This window comes from Podarcis liolepis (genome assembly GCF_965112155.1).
Source record: "Podarcis liolepis genome assembly, chromosome: 5".
NCBI lineage: Eukaryota > Metazoa > Chordata > Lepidosauria > Squamata > Lacertidae > Podarcis > Podarcis liolepis.
In genome coordinates, this window is record NC_139556.1 from 91,306,554 (window position 1) to 91,324,031 (window position 17,478).

General features: G+C 44.5%; 1 protein-coding gene across 5 annotated transcripts in view; it reads right to left on the reverse strand.

Annotated features, from left to right (window-relative positions):
* Positions 1-11,967: 11,967 nt before the first annotated feature.
* The window catches only part of TBL1XR1 (TBL1X/Y related 1), a 190,531-nt gene continuing 185,020 nt past the window's right edge, over positions 11,968-17,478 (reverse strand). For all 5 annotated transcript variants that reach the window (XM_083504263.1, XM_083504267.1, XM_083504266.1 and 2 more), the window contains exon 16: positions 11,968-17,429. In XM_083504263.1, coding sequence (XP_083360389.1) covers positions 17,403-17,429 — 27 coding nt within the window. In that variant the 3' untranslated portion in view covers positions 11,968-17,402. The remainder of the gene's footprint in view (positions 17,430-17,478) is intronic.

Sequence of the window (17,478 nt, forward strand, 5' to 3'; positions counted from 1 at the left end):
TCTGTTATTATCCTTGGGGGAGGTCAGGAAACTTCACTGAACCAGTCAACAGCTAAAAGAGTTGTTATGGGGCAAAATGTGCAGGTACCTTCCAAGTGATTTTTGTGAAATGAGAGTGGTGCAAGGTGTGTTTTTTTTGGGGGGGTCCCTGTTGTTATTAGACGGCAACAGCATCAGTGTGTTTTAATGTATTTTTAATCTTTTGTTGGAAGCTGCCCAGAGTGGCTGGGGAAACCCAGCCAGGTGGGCGGGGTAGAAATTTATTATTATTATTATTATTATTATTATTATTATTATTATTATTATTATTATTATCAGAGGTGGCTGTCCCTCTCATTCTGTGCTATGTCCTGTCCCCTCCAGGGCAGCCATTTTATGACTGGTGCCCCCCAGCACTCTCTCAAAATTGAAATGTGCCAACTAATCAGAGGTTAGCAACACCTGCATTAAAGAAATATACACCAGTGCATAGGGTTGCTGTATTTCAAGAGGTAAAAATGCAGACACAAAAAGTTCTTGAGCTTTTTTAGGGCAATCACCTCCTCTGCTGCTGAGCCCAAGCCTGAACACCCCCACTGCCCCCCCCCCCCACACACAAACACATTAAAATAAGCAAAGCCCCAAAATCCAGGACATTTGCTTTAAAATGTAAAATTCCCCCCAGCTGGGCATGTCGGACCCCCCAAAAGAGGGCATGTCCAGGAATTCCCAGACGTATGGCAACCCTACCAGTGGGTTACACACCTGTACATAGAAACCTCTGACTTTTGCATGGCTGTAAGTGTAACTTACTCTTCAAAGGTAGGAGTTACACACCTGTTTCTTCACCCAATTTTACCTATAGGCCCATCCACTGCTTCCCTCCAAGGCCCCATCTACGCTATGTCCTGTTTTGGGGGTGTCAAAATGGTGTTGGGGGGATTGGCAGAATAAATGTCCTGGAAAACCCCAAAAAAACTCAACAATTTCTTTTTGGCGGGGGGGGGGGGAATCTTCCTTTAAAAAAAGCTCAACAATTTTGCAGGTGTCAGTAAAACCCTAGTCTTCCCCCCCCAAAAAAAATCATGGGAAGTGTAATTGGTAAGGGCACTGAGAGTTGTTAGGAGACTGCCCCCCCCCAATTTCCCTTCACAGAACTACAATTCCCAGAATTCCAAGGGAAGAGGCCACTCTGAGAACTGTAGCTCCATGAGGGAGATAGGGTGAGGCCGCCAGACAACTCTCCTCACCCTTAACAAACTACACCTCCCAGGATTCTTTGAGGGAAGCCACAACTGTTTAAAGTGGTATGGTGCTGGTTTAAACTGGCCTCGGTCCAGTATACCTGAAGGAGCGTCTCCACCCTCATCATTCTGCCCGGACACTGAGGTCCAGCGCTGAGGGCCTTCTGGCGGTTCCCTCACTGCGAGATGCCAAGTTACAGGGAACCAGGCAGAGGGCCTTCTTGGTGGTGGCCCCTGCCCTGTGGAACACCCTCCCACCAGATGTCAAAGTGAACAACTACTACCAGACTTTTAGAAGACATCTGAAGGCAGCCCTGTTTAGGGAAGCTTTTAATGTTTGATGGATTACTGTATTTTAATGTTTTGTTGGAAGCCGCCCAGAGTGGCTGGGGAAGCCCAGCCAGATGGGCGGGGTATAAATAATAAATTGTTGTTGTTGTTGTTATTAAACATATAGTGCAGACAGGGCCTAACATAAGGTTTGGTCTGAAAAGGGTGGTGTACCTTGGCTCCTTGTGAGGAAAGGCAGGATATCACTTAAAAACAGAAAAGGTTATATCAAAAAGCGAGCGAGAAAGAAGCACCTGCACACATAAAATGGTAGCCATTTGAGACACAAACTCTACCAGAATAAATGGCTTGCTTTGGAAGAGGAATCTCAATACGTCCGGCTGTAGATTTGGTGGGCAGGGAACTGAAGCAGCAACATGGAAATCAATTTATCTTTACCTCGCCTTTTTGGGGCAGCAGTATCCTATTTAGCACTAATCGCGTGTGCAATATTTATGTCTACATAAATAATTCAGTGGCTAATTAATCCAATTCTTTTATAATTACCTCCTAGAACAGCACAGAGCCTAAATCCCAGCATCTTAATTGCTACTTAATGGAGATATTTATGACACAGATCCTCACAAACGATATAGGAGCTCTCACTTAATTTACACCAGAGCGCCGGAGCAGCAAAACTCCAGATCTGGGTTTCGAATTTCTGGTTATTTGGGAGGGGGCAGCAGTGCAGGGCAGGGGGAGGTGGGCTTTGTACTTGTATTGGACAGAGATGTCCGTAGTCTTTTCTTAAAAAATAATTTTTTATTCACTTTCTTCTCTGTCATTACGTACATCTCATATCAATAACATACATATTACACCTCTTCACCCTTTCCCTCCCGGGCTTCCCTCAGCTTCCATTTCTGGTTTGTTACCCTCTTATTACAATATCATTTCTTCATTATTTTGAATGTTCTCTGTTAATAAAGATGTGAGTGTTTATTTAAATCCTGGCATCAAGTCGATGTTCTTACTTTGTTTCTGCAAATATATTCTAAAAGGTTCCCACTCTTTTTCAAAGTCACTGTTGTCTTTTTCTCGTAGTCTATCCATCAGTTTTGCCAGTTCTGCGTAATTCATCCATTTCTCTTGCCATTGTTCTTTTGTTGGGATTTCTCCAGTCTTCCAGTTTTGTGCTATCAGAATTCACCCCGCCGTAGTAGCATGCATAAATAATGCCTCTTCTCTTTTGGCAGATCTTGACCTAAAATACCTAACAGGGAGGTTTCTGGTTGTTTAACAAATGTTATTTTCAACATTTTCTTCAATTCATTGTATATCATTTCCCAGAATATTTTTACAATCCCACCTCATATGATAAAAAAGGACCTTCAGCCTCACACCTCCAACACTCCTTCTTTTCATTTTTATACATCTTTGCTAATTTGACCGGTGATATATACCATCTATACATCATCTTCATATAATTCTCTCTCAGCAATATACAGTCCGTAAATTTCATAATTACTTTCCACAGTTTTGTCCAGTCTTCAAATTGTATGTTGTTGTCGTTTAGTCATTTAGTCGTGTCCGACTCTTCGTGACCCCATGGACCAGAGCACACCAGGCACTCCTGTCTTCCACTGCCTCCCGCAGTTTGGTCAAACTCATGCTGGTAGCTTCGAGAACACTGTCTAACCATCTCATCCTCTGTCGCCCCCTTCTCCTTGTGCCCTCCATCTTTCCCAACATCAGGGTCTTTTCCAGGGAGACTTCTCTTCTCATGAGGTGGCCAAAGTATTGGAGCCTCAGCTTCAGGATCTGTCCTTCCAGTGAGCACTCAGGTAGAATCTCAAGGGTCAAAGGCAAGGATAAAGAGGTGTCTCTTCAGCATTTGCTGAAATAACTGGACCATAAAGAAGGCTGATCGCCGGAGAATTGATGCTTTTGAATTATGGTGGTGGAGGAGACTCTTGAGAGTCCCATGGACTGCAATAAGATCAAACCTATCCATTCTTAAGGAAATCAGCCCTGAGTGCTCACTGGAAGGACAGATCCTGAAGCTGAGGCTCCAATACTTTGGCCACCTCATGAGAAGAGAATACTCCCTGGAAAAGACCTTGATTTGGGGAAAGATGGAGGGCACAAGGAGAAAGGGACGACAGAGGACGAGATGGTTGGACAGTGTTCTCGAAGCTACCAGCATGAGTTTGACCAAACTGCGGAAGGCAGTGGAAGACAGAAGTGCCTGGCGCTCTCTGGTCCATGGGGTCACAAAGAGTCCGACACGACTAAATGACTAAACAACAACAACAACCCAGCCACCAGCAGGTGGGCAGCAAGAGGCCTATTGCCTTGCCTCCCCTGCCCATGGGCTTCTTTCCCCCTTCAAGACCACTTGTTGCGGAAGGTTGGGGGCCCTCCAGAGCCGAATGGGAAGGTGAAACAGGGGGCTGCAAGGTTGTTATAGTTGCTGCTGCTGCTGCTGCTGCTGCTGCTAAAATTAGTCCCCCATCCCATATGGCAGTGGGAACCTCTGCTGGTTCAGAATCCCTTCCACAAAGGGAAAGGGGAAGAGCAGTACCAGACCCATTCCATTGCATGTCAATGCCCACCTAGGTAAAGGTAAAAGGTAAGGTAAAAGACCCCTGGGTGGTTAAGTCCAGTCAAAGGCAACTATGGGATGAAGCGCTCGTCTCGCTTCAGGCCAAGGGAGCTGGCGTTTGTCCACAGACAGCTTTTCGGGTCATGTGGCTGACATGACTAAACTGCTTCTGGTGCAACAGGACACCATGATGGAAACCAGAGCACACGGAAATGCAGTTTACCTTCCCGCCCCAGCAGTACCTCTTTATCTATTTGCACTGGCATGCTTTCAAACTGCTAGGTTGGCAGGAGCTGGGACAGAGCAACGGGAGCTCACTCTGTCGCGGGCATTCGAACCGCTGACCTTCTGATCGGCAAGCCCAAGAGGCTCAGTGGTTTAGACTGCAGCGCCACCCGTGATCCTGGACTCAGCTACGTTAGTTATGCGTTATAAACATGCAACACCAGATGGCGGATAATTTTTTGCAGTTTTCCATAGTGTTTTTTTCTTTGGTTATGATGCTTTCATTTCAGACTTATTTTTAGCGTTTTTCACCTGTGTGTAGATCCACCCCTTCATCATTTCTTTGATAAAGATAGGGAGATCCTATTCCATAATAATAATATAAATAACAGTTTTATTATTTAAACTCTGCCCATCTCATTGGGGTGCCCCAGTCACTCGGGTCGGCTTCCAACAAATGTAAAAACATAATAAAACATACTTTTTTAAAAAACAACTTCCCTATACAGGATTGCCTTCAGATGGCTTGGGGGTCGAATAACTCCACACCCTCCAACATTTCTGCAATGAAAATAGAGACTCCTAAGGAAAAGCAGGACGGATCAGAAACTGGGATGGCTTCTGTAAATCCGGGACTGTCCATGGAAAATAGGGACACTTGGAGGGTCTGCGCCCATTCACATACATACGTGTATGACCCAATTTCCACCGGAACTTCCTATTCAATTAAAGAGTAGCCATTAAAAAATGCAGCCTCACATTTTAACAATTAAAAATCCCATGGCAATTTCGCACTCAACAATGCCTGATGTTAAGGATTTTCATTATTAAATCTGATTGAATATGATTAAATATGGCCCACGCTTTCCAAAATGGGCTGCGCGATAGATTTAAAACGAACTCATTAGCGGTTAATGCAGCAAAGCTCTTTCTAAATGCTAATGTTTGGCTGCCATTGGCTTGTTAATTAATTTGAAGATTCTGTAATTATCAGAGCTGTCGATTAGCATATGTCTTGCCCTTTTTATTGCCATACGATATTGGTTGGCATGTAAGCATAAGAAATTAAATTATGTGCATAATGGAAAGAGGGCAGCAAACTGACCTCCCGGGGTCTTAAGGTGCAAAGATTTATTCTCCCTCCCACTGTTGGGCCACGTTCAAGTTCTTGAGAAAAAACTTTTGCTGTCTTTTGCCCTGGTGTGAATGGCTCCTCTGTAGCTACACCTTACCTTGGAACACAAACTCACCTGAGGTCTCCTGAGTGTAACTGGATCCATCCTCCCAGCAACTCCTGCAAAGAGGGGCTACTGGAAACCTCCTGTTTTGTCCCCCAGCTTGTTTGCCTTGTGTTTCCCACCCTAACTAGTTACATCACTGATGTCCAGGGTCCCCAAAGAGGTGGGCTGCCTTAGACTGGAGAGGGCCATCATCCAGTGACAGAACATCTGATTGGCATCTCAATGTGATTGCCCTCATGCCCTGCTTGCAGACTTCCCATAGGCACCCTGTGAGAATTGGATGCTGATGTTTCTGAGCCCAATTCAAAGTGTTGGTGCTGACCTTTAAAGCCCTAAACGGTCTCAGCCCAGTATACCTGAAGGAGCGTCTCCACCCCCCATCGTTCCGCCCGGACGCTGAGGTCCAGCGCCGAGGGCCTTCTGGCGGTTCCCTCATTGCAAGAAGCAAAGCTACAGGGAACCAGGCAGAGGGCCTTCTCGGTAGTGGTGCCCGCCCTGTGGAACGCTCTCCCTTCAGATCTCAAAGAGATAAACAACTACCTGACATTTAGAAAACAGGGAAGTTTTTAATGTGTGACATTTTAATGGAATGTGTGACATTTTGTTGGAAGCCGCCCAGAATGGCTGGGAAAACCCAGCCAGATGGGAGGGGTACAAATAAAATAATAATAATAATAATAATAATAATAATAATAATAATAATAATAATAATAAAAACAACAACAACAATATTTTGGTGGTTGGTTGGTCTGAGCCATCAAACTGTTGTTACCGTTGTACAGTATGGTACATTCCAGTCATGCATATTTCAGGTGTTTCTACACACAGATACTCCCCACACCACCTCTTTATGCTCCATCCCAGAATGCAAGAGGCATTATCACAGTTCAGGGACATGTTCGTTCCAGGTCAAAGCACTTGAGGATACATCGTGGGAACAGTAAGTGGTGTGTCCTGAGAAGAGGGGGTGTGGCCTAGGAGAATCCCAAGGGCAATCTAGAAGCCCTGGCAGTCTGGATAAGCCCCACCTCCCGTTTGAAGATTCCTGCCCATTCTACAATATCCTAGAATCCAACAAATTGTAGAGTTGGAAGGGACCGCAAGGGTCATCAAATTCAAACTCCTGTAACACGTTCATCACAGCTAAAAGAATCCCTGATGGATGGTGATCTAACCTGTGTTTAAAAACTTCCAATGGAGGAGAGCCAGCCACCTTCTGAGGGAATCCATGCCATTGTTGAACAGCTCTTATTGTCAGAAAATTCTTCCTAATGTTTAGTCCAGGGGTCCCCAAACTAAGGCTCGTGGGCCGGATAAGGCCTGAGGGACTCATTTATCTGGCCTGCAGCGACCCCTCTTACTGCCCCTGCATGACTGCCCACTTCCAGCTCAGAGGAGCACCAAAACTAATTTGTGCGCATGCGCAAGCATTATTTGCGCATGCGCGTTATTTCTTGTGCACATCCGGGTCGGAGGAGGCCCGTGCACATGCGCACAAGCTATTTCCGGTGCTCCTCCAACCCAGAAGTGTGCCAGAAATAGCATGTGCACACATATATGGGCACACACTCCCCCGCCCTCTGGCCCAGCGTGCAATCGGCGCTGGAGACACTGGCCTGAGGCGCGCTAAGTTTGCTGACCCCTGGTTTAGTCGGAATATCCCCTCTCATAATTTCGATCATTGGTTCAGATTCTACCCTCTGGAGCGGTAGAAAACAAGCTTGCTCCGTATTTCATGCAGATATTTGAAGATGACCATTTTATTTTTTATACCCCACCCATCTGACTGGGTAGCCCCAGCCACCCTAGGTGGCTTCCAATATATATTAAAACATAATAATATATAAAACATTTTTTAAAAGCTTCCCTATACAGGACAGCCTTCAGATGTCTTCTAAAGGTTCTAACTTACTTATCTCCTTGGCCTGGAGGTCACATAATTAATAATAATAATAATAATAATAATAATAATAATAATAATAATAATAATAATAATAATTTATTTATACCCCGCCCATCTGGCTGAGTTTCCCCAGCCACTCTGGGCGGCTCCCAATCAAATGTTAAAAACAGCACAGCATTAAATATTAAAAACTTCCCTAAACAGGGCTGCCTTCAGATGTCTTTTAAAGATAGGATAGCTGCTTATTTCCTTCACATCTGAAGGGAGGGTGTTCCGCAGGGTGGGCGCCACTACTGAGAAGGCCCACATAACTTCCTACCCTGCGATGGAAATAGGGACTTCCTCCCATACCCTCTGACATTTCTCCAATGAAAATATGGATGTCCTAAGGAAAAGTGGGACCTTCCAGGATCAAATCAGAAACCGGGATGGCTTCTGCAAACCTGGGACTGTCCCTGGACTGGAATAATGGAAATGGGAGGCATTTGTTTTGTTACTCCAGAGGATCCAGTTCAAATTAAAAGAAAGTGGGACTTTAGCTAAACAGTAGGAAGAGCCTCCTGATGATACAATATGTTCAACAGTGGGACAGACTGCCTCAGAAGATGGACTCTCCTCCTTTAGAGGTCTTCAAGCAGACGTTTGGTGGCTGCTTATCGAGGTTGCTGTGCAATGGATTTCCTGCATTGCCAGGCAGATGGGCTGGATGAGCTCTGAGGCCTTTCCAGCTCTAAGGCTACATCTGAACTGTGCATTTGAGGTGTTTTGATATCACTTTTAACAGCCATGGCTTCCACAAAGACTCCTGGAAAGTTTGGTAAGGATACTGAGAGTTGCTAGGAGAACTAGAATTCAGATTTCATTATCATGCCACTCTGGGAATTGTAGTTCTGGGACGGGAGCAGGAGTCTCCTAACATCTCTTTAGTTGAGCCTTCACACACACACACACACACACACACACACACACACACACCTCTACCGTAGCCTTTTGAAAAGCTTTGGAAGTAAAACTGCATCAACTTGCAAGGTAATGAAGCACAAGTGATTATTACATGCCTAGTGAGATCCAAAAACCCACCTTTGCCAAAATACTAACGTCGGATCGTTAAAAAGATGAGCGGAGGCAACATTTCAGAAGAATCACATCAGCAGCTTTAGAAGAAGAAAGAGTCCACTAATCATCTCTGGAGACCTGAATTGAGACGAATTGCAGCAAGATGAAGTTTTAAGTCGAAAGGTGGTACGGCCTTTGCCACCTTCTCACTAAGAGAAGCCAAAGAATGTGTACACATATGGCGATGATGATATTGTAAGCGCCTTACATGAAACTTGATTTGTGCTTTTAAAGTGGAAAATGGGGGGGGGGGCATCCTTGGGTGCTATTAAACTGGGTTAAATTAGCTGCTCCTGTGCTAGATTTAGTTTCTGTCCAATCTTCATGAGCTAAAGAGGAGCTCCACCTGATCTTTGCTCCTGAGCCAAAAGCATCAAGGTAACAAGTGAGTTAGGTAACTGGAGTTAAAGCCCACCCATTGACTTAATTTACTAAAGCGCCAGCTAAACTGCCACAGGAGCACAGCAAAAGCACCGTATGCCAGGAGCACAATTCTAGTGGTATAAGTCCTGTGGAAACTTAAGGCTTCAGTTCTACCCTAATAGGGTAGCCGTGGAGGGGGCACAGTAAACCGCAACCAGAAACCAAGATTAACCCCCTCCCTTTTTAGAGACAGGGTAATGTATAGTCTACATTATAGGCTCCTCATGGGGTTTCTGCCATGGGAGCATATTCACCCAGTGCTTTTCCAGCTGCGCTTGCTCCCAGTGGAGTACAGGGTCAGATTTAAGGCGCTGGTTTTGACCTTTAAAGCCCTTCACGGCCTAGGACCCTCGTACCGACAGGACCGCCTCTCCTGTACGCCCCACGGAGAGCCTCAAGGTCCATAAATAGCAAAACCCTAGTGGTCCCGGGCCCTAAGGAAGTTAGATTAGCTTCAACCAGAGCCAGGGCTTTTTCAACATTGGCCCCGGCTCATAACTCAACACTGGCACTGGCTCATGAGACCAGGGACCTGCAGGAGCCGATTTCTTTCTGCAGGGCCTGTAAGACAGAGTTGTTCTGCCTGGCCTTTGGCTTGGAGCCAATTTGATTCCCTCCCCCTCTTTTTTCTTTTCCTTTCTCCTCCTGCGATGAGGCTACATTTTAATATTTTAATGTTTCAATATTTTAATGTATTTTAATCTTGTTTTTAAGTTGTATTCATTCAACTTGTTTTTATTATTGCTTGTTAGCCACCCTGAGCTCGGCCTTGGCTGGGGAGGGCGGGGTATAAATAAAAAATATTATTATTATTATTATCATCATTATTACAAATATATAGTTTTCCAGTGGTTGTTGTAGGCTTCCATCTGTCTCTAGAGAAAATGGGGTGCGCCTCCAGGGTTGAAGTCAAAAGTGCTATACTAACAGCATCTCCAAACTTAAAAATGGAAAGCGTAATGCTGGTGGTCAACAAAAGAGGTTTAAAGACTCTTAAGGGAAATCTAAAAAAATGTAGTATAAACACCAACAACTGGGAAACACTGACCGGCTGAGCGCTCAAATTGGAGAACAGCCTTTACCAAAGGTGTCATGGGCTTTGAAGACACTCAAACTCAGGACGAAAGGGAGAAACGTGCTTGGCAAACCCTCACCGTGATCAACTCCCAACCGGAAACCTATGTCCCCACTGTGGAAGGATGTGTGGATCCAGAATTGGCCTCCACAGTCACTTACGGACTCACTGTTAAAACTGTTCATGGAAGACAATCTTACTCAGCTACGAGTGAGCGCCAAAGAATCAGCAAGCTAGCTGCATCAAAATGATCTCCCTGGAGTAGCAGCTCTCCCTCTCAGCCTTGCTGATGTTTCAAAGGAAGGCAGAGCAATATGTTTTGCACCCGAGTTACCAGAAAGAGACGTACAAGGCACCATCCAACTATATTAGGGACTCTCCTCTGGTTTTACTCCTTAGTCTTTTCTTCTCCTGAAGACATCCCACAAGGATAACCAGTGGTAAAGTCAGTTTCAGGTCACAAAGTCATAGCATTGGCTCAAGCTCAGAGTAGGATTCAGCTTTAGGTTATACAACGCAGCACATAAGCTAAGTGTAAGGATAAGCCAAGTTAAGTTCCAGCTTTTTGGTGAAAACTAGATCAGCTTTCAAACTGATTGCAAGTTGAAACTTTCACTTAACGAACCCGTGAGTTCATCTGCAGTGTAGGCTTGGTTTCAGGTTATCATATCCCTGTTTAAAGTTATTGAGTGTTTGTGTTTGTGTTGATTTATCACAATTCTATTTTGGAATTGCCATTTACTGCTTTGCTTTCTTTGATGGGCGAGCTGCCCAGAGGGCATTTGTGTTGGACGGTTTGGAATAAATTTTTACAAACTAAAAGTGAAACTGAAGGTGAAGAGACCATATAGCCAGCATCGTATCAAAATATATTTTATTCTGGACCTCTTTCAGATCTGATTCAAATTACACTTGTCAGAGCAATACAATGCAAAGGGGGGGAACTGCAACAGAAAAAAAAAATGTGCCTAGAAACAGTTTAAGAAAAGGGCTTTTGAGAAGACAAAATCATTGTGATGTGGAACCAAAATACATCATAAAAGGTGTAATTAACATGGGTCCAGGACAGTATAGAACATCTATATCAGTCTTCTTTAGACAATAAATCATGAAAACTGAACAATAAAAAGTCTTTCTGAACAAGTAAAAAAGAAAAGAAAAAAAACCTGTCACATGGGCTGGTTTTACACTTGTACAACATCTGTAAATTTAACTGGATATATAACTGAAGAAGTGATGAAGACATATTTTTTTTTTATCCAGTGCTATAGGTAGGCTCACAGAAGTAGACCCAAAATATTAGCAACTCCAAATCGGAACCTTTTTTTTTTTTTTGCATTTTGTCTTTTTTTTACAACTACAATGTCAAAGTCAGGAGAGAGAGTAGTAGAAGGAAAAGAAGAGTTTACTTTTGTATTATAGGTGACTGACTGACTTCCCGCGGCCTGTCGAGAGAAACGATATCGCAAAGCACACAGGAGAAGCAACCACGAAACAAGAGTTTGACTTCCTGAATTCATCCACAAATGCAAGAAACAAACCCAAAATAAAACTATAGGAGCACATTCAGGCTTGGCCACAATTTTGGGACTGACCAACCTTGCATCGTCAAACCCAGCTGTTTTGAAGATCCTGTGTCGTTATGGGGCTGGCAATTAAAGAGACGCCAGTTCACCTTACAGGATAACCCTGTCGTAGCTTCAAGAGTCTTCTTCCTCAAGAAGACTGAAGGCTCCCGATATCAAACCTTTGCTGCTGTCCACCAAACCGAGACTTATCCAGAAAATGACTCGTTTGGCTCATGTGCATGAACCCCGAAAGGCAGGAAGCCAGCAAAGAAGGTACCTATTAAAGGGTTTTTATTTTATTTAATTTTTTTTAAAAAAAAAAACTCAGCATGGAAAGGAGGAGCCTCCAGGTTTTGACGAATTGGAGGGATGGAGGGAGGTGGGGACTGTCTGTGCATTGAATGCACATACACCTCCTTTTAGATCCAAAGTATGGATATTCTCTCTCGCTGGCTTGGTATCCATATGCCATAATGCTGCTCCCTTCCTACCAATTCTGGAAGCAATTACTAAATTAAGCCAAATGACTATGGCAGGCGGCCGTTTCCAGATCCCCTTGCTCAGCTTGTGAGATTTTCGGCTTGCTGCTTCAGAAAGTCAACCTTTGCAGCAAGTTTGTTCTCACCTACAGTCGGCGGGGGTCGTTTTCCCTTTGGAGATCAGGAGGATTTCTAATCACGAGAGATTGCGGAGCGGATCCTCTCTATTTTGCAATGCTTCTTGCCCCCCTCCCTCGCAGAAAGGGTTTAGACGAGTTCACGTCTCAGTTGCAGTAGTCAGAAAAAAGGAAAGGGAAAAAACCATACCGCCCAATTTCAGAAAGACATCTAGGGCTGAAGACCTTTGTGAGCAAATTTAGAATACTAGGGCAATGCATATGTTAAAAGCCGACCAAAATAGTGGTACTGACCTGATGTGTACTTGGGATTATTTATTTTTCTCACTGGCCAACAAAATTATCATTGCTCTTAGAATACGCTGAGACCAATTTAAGCCCCCATCATATTCTCTGCCAGAAGGACACTTTAATGATGCGACCCAGCAAAGGTGGATCTGTTTTTAGCCGAAGCCTCACTGACGTGTACCTACATCTCAGTTTCACCAAGGCTTGCCGTTCAGACTGAGACTGCAGTACAGCTCCAATCAATTTCTCACCATCGTTATGATGGTTTGGCTGAAACTTACCAGGCATTTCGTCATCCACGCAATGCTTATCAAAACCATGCTCCAAACTTTCCCCTCTTAACACGTGGTAGAAAATGCCAGTCAGATGCAAAAGCCAGAGCACTTACTGCTCCCAACCCTAACCCTGCGGAAAGCCATCTAATTAGACTTTAATTTGATTTTGACCTGTTTTTAGGAGGTAATTTAATTACTGTTTGATTTTATACCAATGTTATATATCTGATGTTAGCCGCCCTGAGCTTGACTTCGGCCGAGATATAAATAAAAGTTGTTTTGTAAAATTATTATTGCATTAACTTGGGAAGCTTATTTCTAAAAATGACTTTCCATGACCACTGATGGTCATGATGCCCCTCTATAGATGTTCTTGTATAGTCATGGCAAATGCATCCCCCCTGTAAAAGCACGTCACCGTTATGAGTGAAAGACAGGGTTGAAGGCCCCAATATCTGGGGGCTGACCTCAAGAGGTCCAGATGGTGTAGATTTTCCTCCCTGGAATCCCTGTATAGAATGATTGGCACTTGAGAAGTTCCTTCTAAACATGCCGACCTGTCGTCCCCCATCAAATGCCATCTTTTACATGCTCGTCTCATGCTGAAGACGAGAAGCTGGTTCAGAACTGGAGCAGCACTGTAGCACATCGATAAAAGAGGACAGCAGCAAAACCACGGGCAACTTCAGGGCTGAGGTTCGAGCAGCCCACAACTGCAAGAGACCGCAGCCAGGTGACGAGGGCCGTTTCCCCTGCCCTCGTGATCTTATCGCCAAAAAAAAAAAAACCCCCTCTGCGCCCTTAGCTGGTTTTCAAAAGCAGCTTGCACTGGGGGATTTAGTGAGATGAAGAGGCTGCAGTCTCAAGAAAGGTGGTAGTGGGAGGAGAGGTTTTTTGGGAAGGCTCAAGATGCAAACCTATCTGAAATTTTATTCTCTGGAGCGCAGCTGGGGGGGCTACAGTCTTGCGAAACCTACTGCGTACTCTCGACCGTCACAACTTCAGTGGGAATAGGTGCATAGCACTTGGGGCAAAAGTTTGCAGCTCGGGCGTTTCGGCCCACGACAATAACGCTCCCCTCTTGAGTGGTGCGGGGCTTTGGAGTTTGGGATCCGGCCCACGTGATCTCAAGAGAGAGAGAGAGCGGCTGAGCGTCTTCTGGCCCCCGCACATGGATACACACACACAACTAAACGACAACCTTGAATTGTGTTAGAAGCAAAAGCGGGGGGAGGGGAAGAAGGGGGAATCAGCCCAGGATTTGGTGATAATGAAGCCCCGGCAATGTCTGCATGCTATCTCGTACGTAGGTGGCTAGAATCAAATCACAAAACAAACAGGAAAAAACCAAAACGGAAAGAAAAGCAGCTAAACGGTTGCAAAACCAGAAATGTGGACGTTGCTGAGGAATCTTGCAGCTGTGTCAAAAGAGTTTCAACACCATCAATGTTTTTATACAGTTTTTTAAAGTCCGCTGAAATATCCGTTCAACAGCTTGTATGAAAAATGAACAGACTGTCCATATCAAAATACAAAAGTACTATCAAGAATCACCTCTGACTTTTTTTTTTAAGATTTAAGTTCAGTGCAATTGACATTTGCGTTGCTAAAGGGGGGAGGGAAAGGGGGGGGAGCCGTTTAAATATATTCAAAACAAAAATCCCCAAACACATTTGTGTCTATTTCTGGGAGCACAGTTTAAAATTATTGCACAGATTTTTTATTTTATTTCATTTTACATTTTTTAAAACTTTTTTTAAAAATTATTTTAATAATGACAGAGGTCAGCAACAGTCCTGGACCTCCAGCAATAAAAAGCACAAAAAAAATGTTCCAAGTGCCAGATATTCAACAGGTTAAGAGTTTCTTACATATCAAAATTCACAGGGAAATTGTTCTGAACATCTTGAGCCTATTCCCAAACCATACAAACAGCTGGTAGAGAGCCTATCAGATGACTGACTGCCCTTGTGGGTATAAATCTTCCTTTTGCCTGTTTCGCGTTAAGGTAGCAACTCCCCCATTAGTAATAACTGATGTGTTTGTGTGTATTAAAAGTAGGCTAAAATGGTTGCCATGCCGTGTAAGGTTGAGCTGCACTCCCAACTGCCTCAAAACATGGTTTCGTGCGCACAGAAATCAATGCTAAAAAGCCCAAAACGTCATCGGCTAAAAAGAAGAGACCAAAAGCTGCCTTCTCTGCATTAGGATCAATCTGCAACAAGCTATATAAAGCAAAAGTGAGGGAACCTGTGGCTGTCCGGATGCTGCTGGGACTCCAACTCCCATCAACCCCCAGCAAGCACGGCTAATAGTTATGGATGATGGGAGCTGTAGTCCAATCTGCAGGTTTCTGTCTAGGGCTTTGTTATCGAGGGGCAAGCAGCAGAGAGATTGGGCCGGTTGAAGCGGACTCCAGAGAGAGGAGGGGAAAATTCGCTTTGAAAAGGGGCGGGGAATTGCATGAAAACACTGTGCATCAGCAGTACTGGAGGAAAATCTGCTTTCATGCCACTTTTTTCACAAAGCAGGGGCGCTGATGTTACTGGGGTTTTTGCTTTACTCAAATATGTGAGTGGAGAGCAGTTCTGCCACGGCCACCTCTCGCTGCAAGGAAAGGAAAAACAACGCTTGAGATAAGAAACACCACTATTGGTGGTGGTCGTATTTTTGCGCTGGATTTTGTGGGGGATGGGGGGGATGGAATATGGAAATTATGGAATGGGAGCAGCAGGGCGAGATCCACGCTTCTGATAGAAGTCAAATTCATCTTGAAATAAATCATGAAACAATTCTCAGATTCCCCCCCCCCTGTTTCCTTTCAGATCTAAAAAGGGGCCACGATTCGTTTTGAACTTTTGCCAGTGCCAAGACTGGTTCGGCACAGGCGTAAAAACTGCTCTCTGACACATTTTGGATGGACAAAACATCTCCAGTAGGACGCTTCTGTAAGCAAGCAAACTGCTTACCTCGCCCCAGTATTAGCAATGAGGTGGCAAACACATTTCTGTATTTTTAAAATAATAATAAAACATTTAAAAAGAAAAAAGTGTGTGCATGTGTCGTGTCGGGCACCTACTCACCCACCCCAAACTCAAAATACTTTTAATTAATTTGGACTTTGGTGACACTAGACATCTGAGAAGGAACAGGCGAAGAGTCGCCCGGATGTTGTAGCAGGAAAAAACCTCGCCCAGGTGAATTTGAGCGCAAACCAAACGATCCTTTTCCCCTCACGTTTCTTTCCTTCTTCGCAGCAGTTGCGCAGTTAGGGCTCTAAGACTATAGCAATGGGTTCAAAGAAACTGCCAAGCTACAGCTAAAGCAAAAATTGAATTAGTCCTGTGCTGATGTTTTGGAATGTCCATGCCTTGGTGGAACCAGGACTGGTGCAATCCAGAGCCACTCCTTGCAGATACACCACGACTGTGTCTGTGTGTGCAGGTCCCTATGCAAATATAAAACGTAACACACAAACTTCAGGTGGGAGCAAATGGCACAACCCTGATCCCTCCATTGTGAGCATGTGTTCCAAACACCAGAGTGTTGATGTGTGTGTATAAACACACCCCTGCACCTTCTTGATTAAAACACACAAAAACAAAATAATGTACCCTTTGATGTTTGCCTGAAATGTCTCAAGTAAGGAACGACTGCTTTTTGGAACACACTTTTATAGATAATATTTATATCTAAAGGCCGGGCCACCCCAGCCCCCTGGCCTGTGAGCCCATGAGTAATGGATCTTACGTCGATGTAAAGGAATGTCAAACTTACAATGTTCCGAGAGGTTCTGCTTTGCGCTTCCTTGCCTTCCTGCCTATGCTGTGGACAGGGAACCACAACGCCGTCGAGATATCCCTACACCTTTAAAATAACGCATTCAGAAAGAACGGCTGCAAAACGTTACACACACACACACACACCCTCCCCAATTCTGAGCAAAAATAAGGGGGTAGGGGGTGTTAAAAAGCAATGTACACAAAAACTGCTCATCCGCTACGAAGAAAGGAAGCCAAAGAAGAAAGGAGGGGTGGAGGGATAGGGGAATTCCATTTTTTAAAACCTTGAAGAAGGGAGGGGATGCAGAAGGGGGGGGGAGGGAAGGAGGGAGGCAGCCACCTGAAACTTCCCCCAATTTGGTACACACAACGAGCTGCTCCTCTACGGTTACATCTCTCTCTCTCTCTTTCTCTTCCTGTTTAGTTTAGTTTTTTGTTTTTCCATTTCCAAAGATGCTCACGTGTTATTTTGGGTGGGGTGGGGTGGGGTGGGGGCACAGCAGATTCCAGCACTTGGTGAACAGGCTTCACAAGCTGTGAAAAAACGAAAAAACAAAAGAACCCAACAACCTCTTGTCGTCTTCTTCAGGGTGTTAATCGTTTGCCGTGTGTCTTGTCTGTTTTCGCTTTTTTTTTTTAATACACAGTATATGTATATAATTCTTTCTCGGGTTTGGCTGTAGTGGAACTGGCCATGGTTCAATTGGGACTATAGCAGTACATGGGTCAAGGGGACAGTCATTTTGGCTATGTACACATTCATAGTCGGTCCATGGCTTCCAACTAATAGCGCTATTTCCGTAGGTCTAGTACACAAACCTGCAAGGGGGAGGAGAGAAGGGGTGGGGGAAAGTGGGGCGTTAAGAAG